The sequence below is a fragment of the Eucyclogobius newberryi genome, unplaced genomic scaffold (assembly GCF_026437365.1).
Source record: "Eucyclogobius newberryi isolate DKJ021-1_F unplaced genomic scaffold, fEucNew1.0.hap1 SCAF_10, whole genome shotgun sequence".
NCBI lineage: Eukaryota > Metazoa > Chordata > Actinopteri > Gobiiformes > Gobiidae > Eucyclogobius > Eucyclogobius newberryi.
Genome location: NW_027315724.1, coordinates 11,372,446 through 11,391,827, shown reverse-complemented (window position 1 = coordinate 11,391,827; position 19,382 = coordinate 11,372,446). Strand labels below are relative to the sequence as shown.

General features: G+C 38.4%; 3 protein-coding genes across 4 annotated transcripts; all 3 read right to left on the bottom strand.

The window, feature by feature from the left end:
* Positions 1–340: 340 nt before the first annotated feature.
* On the bottom strand, positions 341–883 carry thrsp (thyroid hormone responsive). The gene has a single exon (XM_072460740.1). It carries the CDS (start codon positions 828–830, stop codon positions 429–431), a length of 402 nt encoding a protein of 133 aa, XP_072316841.1. The 5' UTR covers positions 831–883; the 3' UTR covers positions 341–428.
* A 1,008-nt stretch (positions 884–1,891) lies between these two features.
* Positions 1,892–4,587, bottom strand: guca1c (guanylate cyclase activator 1C). Its single transcript, XM_072460729.1, has 4 exons — positions 4,315–4,587; positions 3,787–3,936; positions 2,727–2,814; positions 1,892–2,571 (listed from the first exon to the last, which is right to left on the bottom strand). Exons 1-4 carry the CDS (start codon positions 4,507–4,509, stop codon positions 2,435–2,437), a joined length of 570 nt encoding a protein of 189 aa, XP_072316830.1. The 5' UTR covers positions 4,510–4,587; the 3' UTR covers positions 1,892–2,434.
* A 5,107-nt stretch (positions 4,588–9,694) lies between these two features.
* Positions 9,695–17,395, bottom strand: LOC140373952 (TPA-induced transmembrane protein homolog). Of its 2 annotated transcripts, XM_072460717.1 has the most exons (8): positions 17,312–17,395; positions 17,071–17,215; positions 16,193–16,261; positions 16,033–16,116; positions 15,488–15,623; positions 14,554–14,714; positions 12,123–12,193; positions 9,695–11,373 (listed from the first exon to the last, which is right to left on the bottom strand). In XM_072460717.1, the coding sequence occupies exons 2-8, from the start codon at positions 17,149–17,151 to the stop codon at positions 11,184–11,186; spliced, it is 792 nt and encodes a 263-aa protein (XP_072316818.1). In that variant the 5' UTR covers positions 17,152–17,215; positions 17,312–17,395; the 3' UTR covers positions 9,695–11,183. The 2 variants fall into 2 exon arrangements, with proteins under 2 accessions (XP_072316818.1, XP_072316809.1); XM_072460708.1 differs by having other exon boundaries at positions 17,071–17,383.
* Positions 17,396–19,382: the final 1,987 nt, after the last annotated feature.

Here is a 19,382-nt window from a genome sequence, read left to right as displayed (position 1 = left end):
TAATTAGGTTAATCGTGATTATTCAGGTTACAAAATAATCGTAAGAACCAACAAATAATACTCATGACAATTGAAAACACTTCTTTTTAGTTTAAAAATAAACTTAAGTGTAAGTAACTTTTTGATCTGGCTGTTTTTTTTTTGTCAAATTTAACCTTGTCTTGTCTTTCAGAAAGTTCAGTTTTTTAAAGCCGGTCACAAACTTAATAGTAAAATTTTAGACCAAGGAATGAAAGAAAATGAAAGATTTCCTGTTGTTTTGTCACAGCCTCAATAACTGTGAATAATCGTCAAATCCCTCATTCTAAAGGCTGAAACAGAAATACACACATGATGATGATACTTTGGCAAAGCACATTTATTTGCAGATTTCACCCATTTGATACAAGCAAAGCCACACAATCCACCCCTTTCTCTGTCAGTCCATGTTAGTTATGCACTCCAATGATGTTCTTGTACTTCCCCGTCAGGCTCTGCGTCCTGCTGGTCAGATCCCTCATCACAGAGAACAGTCCTCTGAGGTGGAAGTGGAACAGGCCCTCTGCGTCCATCCCCAGCAGCGGCTCCAGGCTCGACACGTCCGCCACCTTTGCGCGCTCGTCGGGAGATACCAGGCCGCTCTCCACCGTGTTCCTTATGGCCTTGAGCATCAGGTAGCTGTCGTAGAGGTCTCGGCAGGTCTCGTCACAGTCCCACAGCTCGCTGGCGGGCACGTCCCGGAGCAGGCTGGGCACGAGGACAGTGTGCTCCATGTCCCTAACAGCCGTGCTGTATCTCTTGAGGGCCAGGGACAGGCTGTTTTTGGACAGTTTAGCCTCGGTGGACTGCATGGTTCAGGCTGGACTTTTGTGTGCAGAGCAAAGGAGCAGGCGTGCAAGGCTCTATGTTTTATAGTGGACAGCAGATTGTTACGTAAGAGCATCATCCGATACGTTTAGAAAGCATTGAGAGTCATTTGGAGTCAAAACCTTATCTCTGTTTGAATTGCATAACCTTGCTTTTTAATAGTGTCTGTACAGAATGCACTGAGGTGACCTGATGTCAGATGATCAAGGGAACAGGCCATGGCTTTGGATGTGTTTTGTTGAGTTTGTTTAGACCTAATCAGTTATTTTCTAAAACAGACTGATTTTCTTCTGACATTGAAAGGATGTTGTTCATGACCGGATTACATTTTTCCCAAAAGGAACATGCTCCTTTTGACACATCTGCACTGTCTAATATGATGATTTCACAGTGAAAGTGATTACATTCACTTTTACCCATTGGGGATTTGTTATGGTGAATACTTTCCACACTAAAACTAAGACACTGTAGTTTAGATATTTCTGTGAAGTAGTCCCTTTCAGATTTATATTCACCCACATACTAATCTCTAATCTAGTCTCAAAACTAGATACCCTGATATCTGGTCCTCTGATAAGTTGAGCAGGTATTGTTACTGAAGAAAATGAGTGGTCTTGAGCTCAGAACTTGTATTTGACAACATTATAGAAAGGTAGACATCTGGACACAGTTTTTGAAATGGAGATGTATTGGAAGTTAGTGCCCTAAGAGAGTAGTTACTCTATGATCTGGGCGTTCCTTTAGGGCAAGACTAATCTTACTCAGGAAAGTACACATTCTACCTTCTCAAACCAGTGCCTTCAGATTAAAAATTAATCGATGGAACAGTGTCCAGATGGCAACCTTTAAAATATTTTATACAATGGACCACTCCTGCAATAAAAAAAAAACATTACATTACTGTTGTGGTATTGAGTATCGAGCCTTTGTCTTGATCTCAAAACTGTGTTTGAAACATTAGTATTGTGACACTTGCACAGACAATTCTGGAATTCAACTTCTCCATTTGAAAATAACTCATGATCAAAAGAATGACAATACTGCATGATTTAAACAACATATTTTATATGAATTCATAAGGCAACTTAAGTTTTAGTCACTTCCAGTTGATTACAATGACACTGTGCTACATGGAAGTTAGAACAGAGCATTGGGTTATGTGTACAATTCTGGTATCGCCTTTACAAGAGCAACAGCAGCACTGACTACTATATGACTGTGGATTGAGGGCAAGCTTAGATTTCTCTGTGAATGAAAGTGGCAGGAGTACAAAATAATGATAAAGTGATTCCAAAGCTGTCAAGACATTGGAGTCAAAGTGCAGGGCGTATCTTTGCCATTGTCCTGGACAGATCTGTAAACCCAGAGGCCTTCGCTTGCTCATTTAGCTCAAAGTCAATTCAATCAGAGCTGGTAATCCTACTTAAGTCTGCATCACGGCATCACTCCTCAGCTGACCGGCGCGCTCAGGTGCTTCCTCTTCCTCCACGGGCATTTTAGACAGGTCACTTTGTTCTGATTCAGGTGGACTTTCAAGGGTAGCTTTGGGATGGTGCAAATAAAAAAGTCCTCCTGTGCTAAGTTGCGCTCAGTTGACAGGCTTTCTTTTCTGACCGTTCAGGATGATCTCCAGGACGTGGGTGAGGTCCATCATTTTGGTCAGCATTTCCATGATGTCAGCGTGCTCTCGGGCCCCGCTGATGAACTCCTCCAGGGTCAGCTCACCTGGGACAACGACAACAGTCAGACACATGCACTTTATTGTAACTCTTAGCGACAGAAACACTGCCGGATCATTTATTGAGGATCTCAGAGAAAGAACATGGCACATTTATTTTCTTTTCAATCAATACAATACAATTATTTATTTGATTCTTTACCTTCTCCATGCACATCAATCTTCTCATATATGAGAGTCACAATCTCTTCTGGGGGAATGTCATAAATCCTAGTGATGTCTTGAATGGCCTGCAGACGAGACACAAGCCCAAATTCACCATTAGCTTTAGCCCTTTCTGTACCTTTCTACAAACAAAGCCAGTTCCATAATTTCATCAGATTCCTTGTAATTCAAAATCCTTAAAAGGTGTTCTATATTGATTGCAAAAAAATATGAAAAGAGATATATTTTTTAATTATTCCGATATAGGACTGGGCAATATTGACAAAAATGAATATCTAAATACATTTTTGGAGTATCCTGATAACGATATTCTGACAATGTTATGTCAAGCCAACAGAAATGTATTAAAACGTGTAGTTTTAGTTTTAGTTGAGGTTTAAGTATCAGACAAATGAATCACAAATGTGCAGAAATAATACATTTTTACATTTAATCAGCTCTTTTTCTAGCATTTTTTACTATAAACAATATACTATATATTCAACTTTTGTATAGCTTCAAAACAACATTCAGTAATATTTACATTTTGATATATTGCCCAACTCTATCCTGATAATCAAACACTGATCAGATGTTAGTTTTAATCAGAAATGTTGTTGTCTTCTTTGTTGAGGTTGAAGTTTTGTAACACAAAAGTTGAGAAATACTTTTTACCTTACTATATTTTTTAAATCTAGTTTTTTCCCCTTCTTATTCTATCTAGATGGTAAACCTTTTTATTCAATACCTCATCTGACCAAAATCAGGTTATGCTGTACTTCCTTGACAAAAAAGCTGCTTATATTAATTAAAGGCCATGTTATTTACAAAGATAATACTTCATGTATAGTCAAAAGTATTCACTGACTGTCCTTGTACCTAAAGGTTACATGTGTGTCCTATTTTAGACATGGGGTTTGTTAAGAACACGGTGGATTAGGAGTCATGTCTAGTTCACAGACTAAAACCATTGGCAGCTAAGCTTGAACTTCTGGAAGAACAATTTACAGAAACTTTTGATTAGCACAACACAACCATTAAAAAAACAACACTCTTACCTTAAATATTGTCTCCATCTCATCTTTGTCTATTTTGCCATTTCCATCTTGATCAAAAAGCTTGAAGTACCACTTGAGTTTCTGGTTGACTTCTCCTTTGAGCAGTAGGCTTATGGCTGCGATGTATTCCACAAAGTCTATGTAGCCGTCCTGGAGGAGAAACGTACAATATGAAACTGTTTCTCATTTCTAAAGCAAAGTACTACTACTACTACTACTACTACTACGATAACTGCTCTTGCATAATCCCCTACCCTGGTTAATCCACTCAATCATCTATCATTCTCAGGACATTACTATTTGTGCAGAACGTATATTCAAACTATAAAACCAGCATCAATGACACTAAAAGACACAATTGCATATGTAAGGTCTACATTATATTCCACGCAGTCCCAAACTGGCAATTGCAGCTTTCTCAATCTCAGAATAAAACCTACAATCTCAAACACCTGGATGGTACAGTAAGTTACTTTTGCGATCCCAAACTCGATGTTGTTGTTGCAGATTGGCAGAAGTGAGTCTTACCCCGTCCATGTCGAATGTGAAGAAGACTTGGTCGACGTAGCTGCTGGCCTCCTCGGTCATCCCGACCATATCCAGCATGGCCTTGAGCTCGAACAGCGTGATGAGGCCGGACGGAGACTCTCGCATGAACTTGGTGTACCAGTGGTGCATGTCCTCCTCCAGGATGTCGTCCAGGCTGGAGCTGTGGGAGCCCATGGTGACTCAGAGGCAGGTACAGCAGAGCTCGGAATCCTGGGCAGCTGAGGACGGACTGAAAGCCTCGCGAAAGAGCACCGTCTAATCTTTAAGTCTTGACCGGCCCAAAGCAGAGATAACCCGCTAATGGGATAAGTCTTCCTAGAAGAAATTATAGGAGTTGCCACGGCAACGCGTGCAATGGATATGCAGGAAAAGAAAAGGGTAGTATATCTAGAAGGAAAGCAAGGGCAGATGTGCTAAAAAAAAGTCAAGAAATGCTTTACTGGCAGATAGATGGTTAAGCCGTTTGGAGGAAGTTAAGAATCCCTGGGTAATATACAACATGGAAGGAGCTGATCAAAACATACAAACTAAACAAAGATGTTAAAACCAGTCTTAAACTGGTTTTGTACCAAATAGAACTGACCTGGGAATCAAGGTTTGGATTACAAAAGCTTTAAAAGTTTTTAATCAGATCGTGAAAGATAATCACATGAAAAGCTTTGATGAGTTGAAAGAATCCTTTGACTTGAAGAAACAGGACTTTTATAGGTTATTATAGCCAAGAAAGTATTATTTGGTTATTATAACCAAGAAATTAAACAAAGTAATGACCTCTGACTGAAATATTTATTAAGGCTCATAAAACAGCTACTCTACAAATGGGAACGAGCAGGTAATCTTGTTTTGATGGACACACAAAGGGAAAATATGTATCTCAGTGGAGGACCACAAAATCACATGTTTGGAGGTAATTCTGTTGGAAATATGTGTCACGCTTTTTCATAATCCCATGTCAAAGTGCCCATTATTCACAGGGAAATGCAGACTGTTGGAGAAAATGCAAAACCACTATAACATATTTTGGGAGTGTCCTGTTGTTCAGAAATATTGGGCTGAAATTAATAATGCACTGCACCTTAGAGCTATGTATTTGGGTCTCAAAACTCCTGGATATCTTTGGAACATACATTTGGCCGCAGGAAAAGGGTCATCACAAGAAAATGGATGACATAAACTGCACCAATGACCAAGGACTGGACTGACACTGACAAATGTAAAAAATTACATTCAGACTTATTTTGGAAATGGACAAATTGGACTGACTTTGGACCAAATGGACTTTTAATTTTGATTTGATTGTGCCATGAGTGGGTTTAAACTATCTGGTTATGTTCTGTGTCTGTTCTATTTTAAATAAAAAAAAAAAAACAGTCAAGAAAAATGCTTTTGGTCATATTAGATTAATTGATATAACAATGAAAAATACATGTAACAGTACAAACATGAGTGTGACAAACAATAATTATAATAAATTAGAATTTCTTAAATTATTTAATGATTACAATCATAATTAAATTTATTTTTTTAACTGATATAAATAAAAAAAGTAAATTTTAATGTATTATCATAATCATATATGTATGTTATGTAGGGTAAAATTCCTCACTAATCATGCATAATTGTACACAAACTGAATCATTGAATCTTGTGTTTTAAAGCTTCAAATGACCTACTCTGCTTGACACTTGACATTTGTGTTGCTGTTTAGTGGAACTCCTCTGGGAATTACCTCCGGGGACTTCCTTTCAGTACAACTATATAATCCTGCTATTTCTGTTCTGTAGGCTATAATAAACCTCTTATGAATTTACATTAAATACTATAAAAAAAACACAGCTATTATTATCCATCTTAAGCAAGCAGTGGGCAAAGTATAGCCTCAGTGTGTGATTAAACCTATTTTACCTTGTCTGAAGTGCACTATACCAACTTTTAAGACTATGGTTAGCAAGAAAGAAAGAAAAGACACTGAATCACACAGAAGTATTGACCAGCATTGCATATATATATATATATATATATATATATATATATATATATATATAGTTGATTTGGGTGAAGCAGTGCAGCTGACCGGCGGCTGACCCAGGAGTAGGCGTCCCATGCTAAATGAGTTCCTCAGCAGTGGGTTGTGGTGGAGGAGGTGCTTATTTTGGCAAATCTGGCTTTAAACGATTACCGACACTTAAAATAGCAAAGGCAAAGGCAAAGGCCCATCAGTAGCATTTATGAGCTAGTGGAGTAAGTCTTCTCTGGGCGAGCAGGTTGGCACGGTGTGCAGAAGTTGGTGCCAGCAGTTACATAAAACATTTGGGCGTTATATCGCTCCAGAGAGAAGGAGCTTTGGCACCCTCATCTGCCCACTGTGAGTGACTAAAGCTGCGTTATGTTTACTTTGTGGGTTACACCATTCATTATGAGCCTTTCTTATTCATCATTAAAGTAGATTTAACATTACAAACGATAAGCATAACCACAATGTTTAATCATTGACAGATGCAGCTGTAAAGTTACTCGTTGAAGTGTTTGCTTTTAGTGGTGGAAACCGTGCTGAAGTTAAATATTTAGATATCTGTACTTTACTCAAGGAAATTTTACAGTGGATACGTTTTATATTCACGTCACTATCTGAGAGGAAGAATCTACTTTCTACTCAACTACATATTGTTGAACTGGACTGAGTAAATTAAATAAAAAGTAAATAAAGTAAAGATTGAAAGTAAAGTAAATCGAACTTTCCACTGGTTTTGAAGGGTCTATTTTTAGCTCATTCATGCTAATGTTCTTAAAGGTTTTGAGCATTCAATCACTTCTGTCAAATCAAAATCATATTTGACACTTTATTAGTTCTCAAAATCTTACTTTTTTACTCCAAATGCATATCTTTAATTAGGTATTTTGGTGCTTTATTTAAGTAGGTTTATATATGTGCTACTTTCCATTTACTTGAGTAAAGTTTTTGCTTCTGTATCTGTTCTTTTACTAGCACTGGGTGCATAGTGTGGCTCACATTTACAACATTAAACCGAATGTTGCAAATATGAAGAAAAAAAAACATTAAAACATAAACTATATATAATATCTGTACAGCATTCCCATCTTGCAAACTCTCAAACCTGTCAATATTAGTGGAGGGCAGACTTTTATTTTAGCAAACTTGCTTCATTCAATTCAAATCAAAATCCTTATTAGCAAGACCAACATCTGACCCAGTGTTTGTCCAAATGTCTTAACCTAACTGCCCATTCACAGGATTAAATTATGTCCTTCCAAGTATCAAGGATTCAAGCTTAAGTATCTCTAAAGTTAGTGTACGCGTAGGCAGTTTGGCACACATGATCTGTTTACAAAGGATGGAACAAAGTTAGGATGGAAGACGTTCTGAATCATCACAACAGTCAGAAATCAGTTTGTCTTTTAAAGTGTGTGAAGCCTCTTAGTCTGTGTTCTATCTCACTCTGATGGTCCGGTGTTACTATTCACTACCATTCATTTACCTGTAGCCTTAATCGGATGATTAAAGTTTCCATGTCAACCGCCAATAATGAGGCAGTTGATGATTAAAGTTTCCATGTCAACTGCCAATGATCAGGCAGTCTGACGTACGGTTTATGCAGATGCAAAGGTGAAAAGAGCACAGCATTATCCTGTGATCCAGCCTTTTGTGCATGTGACGTGTGCAGACTTCTCTGGTGTGGACAAGACCTGACAAAGGCCAGAGAGAGAGAGTATGACCGATGCCATGCATCCAGTTTACTTAATAGAGTTTAATAGTGAGTAAAATGTAAATAATAGTAAAATATATTTAAATATACATATATTTATCAGATGTTGTTTAATGAGCAACGTGCATAAAGGAACCCGTCATTTATTTTACTAATACAATTCTTTATTGTCACTACAGCTATTTTGTTAAATGCATATTTTACGTCAATAATTCTTCCTCTTAAAGGCGCAATGGACAATTTTTCGGTGATTTGAGAACGCAGGCGGAAGTGGACATGCGCACTCCCCCGTGCGGACTGATACACACACGTGCGTTTGTTTATTAGCGTGACGGATCGCATCGCATCTCTCGTCTCCCGTAGATTTCCGTCTCTTCAGAGTCAGCTCGAACTGTCTTTCTCCGTCTTCATTTTGTCCGGTACACTGAGGGAACTATATTATGATGGATCAATGCGCTTAGACACGCGGAAACGTGGCTGCAGGTGAACGGTAGGTGCGTTTTATGATTGATACGTGGCAGAACCATGGGCAGGACTAATCGGCAGAGGCGGAGCCAGACATTCTAAACATCCGGGGCTTATAGCCCAAAAAGAAAGGGAGGGGGTTCATTCTGGCCAATATGATGTGGTTTTAGTGCAATTGCATACAGTAACCCTTCAAAGGCAAATACAGCCTTTTTGCCTTCTGAGAGAGCTCCTCCCTCCAAAAAACGTTGAACAGATCAGCAGAGGTGACATTTAGTTATTCAAGAAATTGTACATCTTGGTGTTCTTTAAAACAATCAGTGACAAAACAAATATGAAAAACATGTATCTGATAGGGCTCGAACTCACAACACTAATGTGTTCTTGTGTCCTTCACTTTTTTGCAAAACCTCAAATTGCATGACGTGCTGTAAACACGGTGCACTTTCTACGCTCCCGCCCACTTTCTACATGCAGCCAATCATACAACAGTTCAACAAAAATAACCAATGAAATGGGTAAAAAGAATCAAAGCCACTGCTTGATTCGAACCCTGGTCCTCTGTGTCTCAACTCAATACTCTACCTGTTGCGCTATCCACTAAGTTACATCACCAGGCGTTTTTGCTTTTTGAGAAAGATCCGGGGCTCATGGACAAAGATCCGGGGCTCAAGCCCCAAAGCGAGGAAATAAGACTCAGATTTGTGCCAAAAAAAATCGTCCATTCAAGCTTTAAACTGTAAATGGATGGGCTTCAGATGATAACATGGCAGTTTATAAAATCAATTATAAAATGTACAATGACAAAAATGTGTTATAATGAATGCAATGCAATTTTGTTGAGGCATTTGTATCTAGTGTTAAAGGTTATAACGGATGATTATTATATAGAGCTTTTCCAGATGGTTAAAGTCGGTTAACAATTTGATGCATTATTTATTGAGTAATAATAATAATACATATTTTATTTATATAGCGCTTTTCAGGGACCCAAAGAGTACTTTGTGTTGATGCTGCTTCAGAAGCCACAGCTGCCCGTGGGGCAGACTGATGGAAGGCAGTGTCTTGCCTGTGTCCTAGGGCCAGACAGTGGATATTGATGTTACAACTGTCCCTGTTGAATTGAGCAATAGCGCGCTCTAGTGTTGAAAACAATCACCAACAAACTGTTTGACAAAACAGAAAACCTTTATGTAAAAAAACAAAACAGAAATATAAAATGCAGTTGACAAATATTTAAACAGGTTTTTACATACAAAAATGATCATGATGATTATTGTTTCCCTTTAAAACCTATTTCTATATATATTTGTCCAGTAATGACTGGAGCCCTGATGTGCATAGACACACATTACAAAAAGTCTGCAGTTATACTCTTGTCTCGTCCTGTAATGAGGACAGTATTCACATTTATATAAAGATAAAATTGATTTCACAGATATTTAGAGTATAATTGTTTACCCCATTCAAATAAATACAGTTTTGTACATGTGCTGCCCTGTTGATCCATTATAATACCTCTTATATACAATTTAACACATTTAAACACATTTGTGGGCTCAAAAACCTTATTCACTGTAGACTTTTCAAAGGCTGTTGGCTAATGCACATAGTATTGGTTCAGTTCTTGTGGTTTGTGGTTTGTGCTGACAGAACCAGTGACCAGCCTGTGACATGTCTGTGGTCTGTTGCACCCGAGCATCCCACATGACCAACTGACCTTCTGCAGTCAGTCAGTGCAGTGGGAAATACTATTAGCTCACATGTTATAAAGGCATTACAATAATAGACTAGCTTTTTCTAGTTCAACATGATTAGAACAAAGTGAGAAAGCATCATTATTAGCCTTGCCATCTGGACTGTTCACCTTTATGTCGTAACGTTCAGGTCAGCAGTTTAAGGCTGAGGGGATGGAAAGTGTAAATCCTTTGTTGACCTTGTTTATGATTTGACATTTAACAAAACTAAAAGAAAATATCCGCACAAAAAAAATGCATGATCAAATACTAGACATTTTTGTATGTCTTTTGAATGGTGAAAAGTCCTCAAACTGTTGCCCAACAACAGGAAGTAGAAACGCATAAATAACTACTAACGGGGTAAAAAGAAATTTAAAGAACACACATAATTCTTGGCACTTAAACATGCTCTTGAGTTACTTTGTCCTCTCACGTATGTACTGAAAAACACTCATTACTTTCCAACAGTCAGGCCTTTCCTCATTAGGATTTGGTGTTAGCACTCAATCTACTGGCAACGATGGAAAATAATATGAGAAAACATTTTTAAATTACCGGTATCAAAACAAACGATCTCTTCCTATGCCGTTACAAATCTGGGACATTTGAAACCAAGTGTTTTTCTGAGGCTCAGTGCAAACGGACCTCGTAAACAGAATGAAGAACAAGCGTGAATTAAGCTAAATACAACTCCATGGTTAAACGCACCGAAAAGTCCATTTTGCTTAATATGTGTCCATTAAAACGTGATAAATGAGCCTTAATTTGAAAGATATAACAATCCCTTTTCCCACCCAATTTGAAACGTTAAACAAGTTGCTTTTTATAGTGTTTGGTGCATGACCTGTAGAAGATAACAGCAATTTATGGACTTATTTATCATGGCGTGAGTTCGAATGGACTCTTGCATGTGTTTGCACTACTCAGTCATGTTTAGAGACGTGGGCTCTATGTACAAAGGCTCGGACGGATCGACTTCCTGATCATAAAGGAACTGTCTGAAGACGTTGTAGACCATCTCCCTGCTCAGGGTGAAATATTTCAGCATATTTTCCTCCGTCGCAGGCATCCGGAACGTCAGGTGAAACGAGGCCGTGACTGGGCCATCGCTGTGGGTGGGTGGGCAAGAGGAAAAAAATAAAAGACAATCATTAAATACTCTGGATTAGTAGATGAGTAGAGGGGGAGCTGCAGTGCTTTCAATCAAGAGAATGACAAAACATTTGAATTCAATTGGTGATGCGTAAGATATCTGCATTTCCAGACAAGTGCAGTCATGAGTTTGCGCTCCTTTGGGTTTGTCCTCCGTTAGAACTACTTTAGTGATGGTAGAACCCTATTTCAGACTGTTTTTTATTTAACATGGACAAAGCCATTGCATTCAGTCTATTCAATTTAATGAACCAGAAAGTGCCATAACAAGTGCTATAACAAGCATTTAGTCCCATGGTAATGTACGTTTTTAAGTCATAAAAATACCTTGATAGAATAAATTAAATTAGTTTGATAGTCATACATTCTAGTTTGATAGTCATACATTCTAGAAAAAGCAACAAGATGGAGACAAGAAAGTGACAAAGCCCCGAACTAGGGATGTGCAAACCAATTATTGAGTATTGATACTTTCAATAATAGCTGCTCTAAAATAATTGATACTTCTGGGAAATTACAAACGGACTTTTGTCATGAAGTTCCATTGCACCTGTAAATATACTGATGGTTAAAAGTCCCATTACTGTCATAACATTTGCTATAATAGTGTCGTAATGGTGATATTTTACTGACTATGGTTGAACTAGAATTCCCTGTAATCTTGTCATAATTTGCAAGATTACAGTACATAAACAGTAGTAATTACCTGAAGTTGTATATCTCACTACTCGAGTAGTATCTTCCCAGGGCGGGGGAGTTTGTGTAGAGGTCCTCCAGCTGGTGGGAGAGGCAAAGAACATAAACTCACATGCTTTGGATAACTCCATTACACAAAGAAAACATTCTCAGGAGACTATCTGAAATCTTTAATCTAGTCTAAATGTTGAGCTAATTTGAAGTTTGAAATTAAGTATCAGTATTACACTGCTAGAAGGAATGGGTTAATATTATTCCAGTGGAGTACAGTGTTTACTGCTGCCTTCCTGTTTATCATTCACAGTTTTAAGCTGCAGGTGTTTGCTAGTCTTCTAGTCCACTGTGTATTGTGTCATTCAGCAAACTAAATGTGCTCAAATGTGCCTGTAAATGTTGTGTTTGAGGTTCAAGTATTGCACAAAAAGGTGAATTAACTGTCAAATTAAACACACAAGTGCAGAAACAGCCCTTTATGCCCAATTTTTTTTAGTAATTAGGCCCGAGCGCCACAAGCTGGCGAGAGGCCTATTAATCTCGTAAGGCCGTGCGAAGCACGGCTGCGAAAGTGCGCACGTAGTGCGCACAAAATCGAGCGCGAAGCGCTCGCCCACTTCCAAACACTCACTAACGCACTCCTCCACTCATGCACGCCCCGTGCATACTAATTAGTTGTAGGAAAATGGAACATTACCGTTGTAAACGGGCGAAGCCCGTGCAAAAGTTCGCACTAAACGAGCACTTTACATTGGGATGACGACCGCGAAGCGGTCGTCATCCCCATATAAAGCACTCATTTGCGCTAAGTAGCTCACGAATACGTTCCCCATCTCTTGCATGTTCCGTGCATATAAGCATGTAAGGCAAAAATTGAACATTATTACTGTATAGAGGGCCAAAAACACAAAGTGGGCGGAGCCCACTCAAAATTATCGAAAGTACCCGTCAGTGACCAGGGACCCACACCATGAGGTAGGAAAGCGCGAGCGCTTTCCGAAAATGTATAGTTTATGATATTTGAAAAATGGGAAACATTGTTTTCGCATCGGAATATTATTCTTTCTTTCTTTCTTTCTTTCTTTCTTCTTCTTCTCGGGACCAACCCCCCTATTTTTCACCCAGTGAACATTGACGAAAAGTCACAAAAATTTGCACGCCTCTAAAAATCGTGCCTCTCTACATTCTGGCTATTTCCCTTTTCTAAAATTAAAAAAATTGGCGCGTCAGCGCCCCCAAATGTACCAAAAATGCATTGAGAGATGGGAAATGACCCAAAAAAAATCTGATCGTAGAATCATGAAATTTGGCGCAGAGGTAGATGGTGACAAGAGAAGTAAAAAATATTATTACGGCAACGCCGTCCGCCCAACCAAATGTCGGCCATATTGCTTCAAAAATGGCTAAACATGACTTCGGAGTTTTTCCAAACGTCGTACTTTTACGAACTCCTCCCAGGGCGTTGGCCCTAAAAAGCTGAAATTTGGTGAAAATTCTACTGAGGAGTGGGACATCAAAAGTTATCCAAATTACATTGATACCTCTCACGGTCTCTGTGCGGCGAAGCCGCAAACTGTAGCTAGAATTTCAGAAATCTCCCATATTTAAAATTTCTGCCGTTTGCGCAGATAAAGTCCGAATTGCGTCAAATTAGAATCAGTTGTTAAACTCTTTGCCCTAAACCTACTTGAAGTGAAATAAATTCATTTGGCGCCACAGCGCCCCCTACAGATTTTATATGGAGGTTAAATGTTTAGTTTTGCGAAATTATATGAAATTTGACACACAACTCAATTTTAGCATCCCCATCAAAAAAGTCAATGACTCATGTCATAATTGTTATGGCGTTGCCGTAACGATGACCGAAACCTTTCATGTTATTCCAATGGGGAAATCGCCAGAACATGTTTACACTTTAGACTTTCACAAACTCCTCCCAGGGCGTCAGCCCTATTAACCTGAAATTTGGTGAGACTCATCTTCAAGACCATCAAAAGTTATCCACATTTTCATTCAAAGAGTCACGGTGTCTGTGCGGCAAAGCCGCACATTTTGCCAAGAATTCAAAATAAAATTGCTTTTTGATGGTAAAACAAAGGGGAGAAGATGTGACAGCGTCACAGATTCAGCAGTAGGCGTAATAAAAGGACAATTGGGGCGCGTTAGCGCCCCCTCCTCTTGCGGCGTGGCGGCGGTGTGGCGGCGGCGTGGCGGCGGCGTGGCGAGGGCCGATCATTGCCGCTTGCGGCTATATTTTATCTGTTATTTTTGCAGCATTTTAAATAATTTGGACTGTGAACTATATACTCCATACATTTTGAATTGTCCGTAGTAGTTCAATTTAGGTTTTATTGTTACTTTCTTATAGCCATACTGAGCACAACTGAAAATGCATGTAAGCTTTGTAGACTTTTCTTTCCTCAAGCTGTTCATTATTATAAACAGACCTTCTTTTTCAGTTCTTCGGCGAGCGGCTGAGTCTGATTGGACGGCGAGTTTAGCAGCTTTTCTGTGGCATTCAGATTAACCAGCCGGAAACTTCCACTGAAACGTCTGCTCAAATCAAACTTCGTGGCGTCATATTTCTCATCGGGGTCTTCGTACATTACTGTTCAGAAAAAGAAAGCAAAATTGAAACTTCCCCTTAACAGCAAACACAATATGAAAGTGAAATTTGTCGAACAACTTAACCCGTGTCAGCAGCACAGTTCATTTCTTTGTGCATTGTGCATTTCAAGTGTCTGAAAATTATAGTTTAGAATGTGTGTGCAGTTCGGTTCATCAGTTAGTTGTCATTAAAAGTTAAATGTATCAGTCCACTATGGCTAAAAGAAATATCACAATTGAAATGAGCAAAATGAATTTCCTCTGTGAATAGCAAAATAATCCATCTTATTTTCTACAGGACTTGCTGAACCCTATAGTTTAGAGCTCTACAAACATTTTACAAGTCCATATCTCAGTCTCCTCTCCGATATCATTGCCGGCCGTTGTTAAAAATACAAACTTTGAAAAGAATGCCACAATTAAAACGCAAATTGCAATGATTTTCAGGAAAAACGCAATTAGATATTTTTACATTTATTCATTACTCAAAAATGCCTTGAAAAACATTTTCCCACAGATCTGACCCGTAACTTGTCTTCATAGATTAGTTTTATGCTCGACTGCAGAACATTCTAGGCATAGCAATAAGGCAATATCAATATAATAATCCAGATGACGATATTAAAAAAAAAAGTTTTATTTATCTTATCTCCAAAGTTTCCCATCTCTAAAGGACCATCTTGGAGAAAAATAAGTAAAATACAAAATAGTTGATTTGAATTTGTGAAAAACCCCAAACAAAAAGCAGCTGTAAAACAATAATGTGTACAATACCTGCGCACAAAGCCAGTGATGCAAAAATCAAGCCAATGACGAGGATGAAAATGAGGATGAGAACGACCCACAGGGGAACTTTTTTGCTGCACACTTTTTGACTTAGCTCTTCTTTTATCTGGCTCACAAAACGTTTCTAGAAAAAAAGAATCAAAGTTAAATTAAGGTGAGATGCTGCATTGAAGTGAAGAGATATGACTTAGTTTAGTGACATTACATTGATACTTATGTTTATTACTACAATTTACTAATAGGACATTAAAAAAAGCACTAAATATTCAAATCCACAATCTGAATATGATAGAGCCACATTTTTTGGTCCGTGTTGTTGACATGTTAGATTACATTTTTTATATATTGAGAAAGCTACCGGTATATATTAATTATTTTATTTGATGTTATTATTTGTATGTTTTTTGCCTTGTTATGGTTAAGAAGGCTCTACAAAAGTGGAATATTTTGTGTAATACAGTATAATGATAGGCCTTAATTTGTAAAATTCCCATGTTTAAGAAAACAATTGGCTCAAATGATCCAAGTCCAACCTGTTTCTGATTTGGACTTGTTTGAGCTTCAACATCACGCTCAATAGGCACAGCATTTCCATTAATGGCAACCGCAGCAGCGTTCTAAAAAGTAAATAAAAGGCCCTGTGTTATGTTATAATGTCAGAACCTTTATAGACACACTGAATCAAAAGCTCACCTCTATAAAAGGTTGTTCTAATGAGTCTCTTCTCTTCACCACACCACAGAATGATTCAGGGTGTGCCCTCTAATAAAAAAAAAACAAAAAAACAAAAATGAGGTTATTACAAGCTTAAATTTATGCAGTTAAACATACAATAGATAGTGTTCTTTTTACATAGTCACGAAATGATAGCATTTACAGAGTTAAGGGGAGACACAAAGGCTTATTTAAAACTAAAAAACTAAAAATAAAAACAAGTAACAGACAAGGTACAGACTTAAGAAAATAAAATACATATGTTTATGATATGCAAAAATAATATTGTAACATAAGGTCGAAATGACTTCTATAACACATAATCTTATACTAATAATTAAACTAAACCATTCTTTTTGAGCATTTTATGTTTTTGTTATCGAGAATGACATTTTTAATGAGTCGATATACAGGTTCACCTCAAATAAAACTAAAACTAAATAAAAGTAAATATTTTTAAAAAATATTTATTTTGTCTTATGTGTGATTTATAGGGCTCCGTAGATTGTTAAGTGTAATAAATTAAAAGTGTTTTTTTGTTTCCAGTTTGGGATAGCTGTTTTTAAGGTATATATAATATTTTGACATAAATGACTTCATAGCCAAACTTTAGTGTGATTTTGGAACAGATGTTTGACCTTTTCCACTGCAGACTTACAAACGCTGCTGTTTGAAGTTAGAAATTGGTTCATTTGTGATGCACTTTGTTGTTGAAGGATATAAGCCAGGCTGCCCCCATTAGAGTTCAGACAGTGCACTTTGCAGGCAGGAATTGTTGCGTTTACATTTCGAAATATTTCTAAAGAACAATCATAATTATAAAAATGGACTTCAAATTAACGTCACGTCGCACTCACCTGTCCATTTCCGTTCGCCGCTGGGTCGTTTGCATTGGTCTTGAGTTCCAATTCAATGCTAGTGTCAGTTTGATCTCCCATGGTTATGTTCCCAGAGCAAACATAAATGATCCCAGCCTTTTGGAGAGTTTGAACCCGGAACTACCTGCGCGTAAAGTGGTGCGTAAAATAGGATAGGCACTATACACCGATTAGATCCTTCAGACGCGCATTCCTTTGCGTTGTCCGCGGGTGTTCAGACCTTGTCCGGGCTCGTTCTGGGTCGTCCTCCCACGGGACGTCCTGAAGCTGCCAGGTGAGTATCGGTTGTCTTTAGTTCTCGTGGAGGGAACAGGCTGACGCAGGAAGAAGGCGTTGTCTTTTGGAGGTATTCGTGGGAGTCAAATACAACAAGTATTGCGTGTTTCCCTGTGACACCCACGCTGCGTGTGTGTGTGCGCGCGCGCGCGTGTGTGTGAAGGAATACCACTTCTCCTCTGTCATTCAGGGTCAAAGACGTGTGTAAATGTATTTGGTAATGATCCAGGCATGTGATCATTTGAGGTAAGGTAACAAAAGTGTAATTATAACCAAACATCAGGTCAGATCTATGCATATGAACATTATATCATACTTTGAGACTGTTTTATTGTAAGATTGTCCTTTTAAACTACAAATTAAAGTGCATATGGTGGTTAGACTATGGTGATTTTTTAGCAATTGCCTATTTTCCCACAGTTTGACAATGGTTTATAATGTTATTTTCTGGTTGGACATGAGCGGAAGAAACTGTTACCTAGCAACCATAATGTAAACAATAGCCAAAATCCTTCTAAATAACAAAATAGTTTTGATAGATTTGACAAACAGTAATACATGATGACACCTTTATTTTGTTAAAGGGCCTATAACTTTTCCGATTTTGTGTCTTTAATTTTGTATATTTATGCCTGTTGTACATATAAATTAAAGTTTTACACCAATTGAGCAGGTATTTGTGGACAAAACGTTGAAAAAGCTGTAGATTACAGGAAGTTACATCACACTAGAGACACGCATTCCAGTCCAAGTTTATGTATAGATTTGAATTCAACAAAATAAAGTCGCTCTCATATATTTGTATTTGTCAAATAAAAAAGATTGTGAGTTTTTTCCCAGTGTTGGATGGGTAATTTCCTAGTGTGATGTCGTCAACAAACAGGAAGTGAAATTATAAACTATGAACTATGAATATGAACACTATCCTAAATGACCAATTGACTTAAACATGTATCTGTTGCTGACCATAGCTGCACTGTCCGTGTTCAGTTATGCAAAGGACAGTTCAGTCAGTTTCTTACGTGAGCTATGTAAATAACTTGCAAATGTACACAAATGTATGAAGCATTATAATAACAAGATAAGAGGGTAACAGCAATTATAGTTCATGTTAAAACTTTAGAGCAAAGGGCTAAATGGTGATTATTTTGTTTATTAATGTTTCTTTTACTATCTAAGCAGAAAAAAACATGCAGAGTTGGCAAGTCTTGCTATATATCTTACAGTTTGAAAGCTTCCTTAAGATTCCACCTGAGGTTATAGACTGTGATAGGAAGCTCCCTTGGACATGGGGCAGGGGCAGCGCAGGGGCAGCGGGGTGAACTCAAGGTCACAATACAAACTGCAGCAGAGAAACAATGGCATTGAGTTCATATCTGGGGTGGTGAGGTCAGTCGACAGTGGTGGAAGCGCCTGTGCCAACAAGAGACCAGCTTGAGTAACAAACCAGGGCAAGAACACAAGCTTTGCCGCATTATAATTGGTCACATTCAACAGCTGGATCCAGAAATCTTTGCATGATGAATGGCAGAAGTAACACATTTTAATAAAGGGATAAACAGTTCTGATTAAGCTACATGTATTAAAATATTGGGAGTGTCTACAGAGCCGCGGCGCGCGGCCGAAACTGCATGGGTTTTTTGTGCCGCGGCTCCTGAAACTGCTGGGCTATTTGACCGCGCCGGGTTAGGGTTAAGGTTAGGGTCAGGGTTAGGGTTAAGGTTAGGGTTAGGGTCAGGGTTAGGGTTAAGGTTAGGGTTAGCCATGAGGCTATATGGCCGTGCCGAGGCTATATGGCCGTGCCACGGCTCCTGAAACTGCTGGGTTATTTGACCGCGCCCGCGCTCTGCAGCCACGGCCTAAAATATTTGGTTATAAAATAATCATGGTTGGAACAGCAGAGGTCGACAAAGCTCTGTTTCCTTACACTATATTCCAAATGCAACTGACCCCATTTCTGAAGTCTGACGGGACTAAAGTAAATGATTTCAATGTTGCATACGACATTAAAAAAC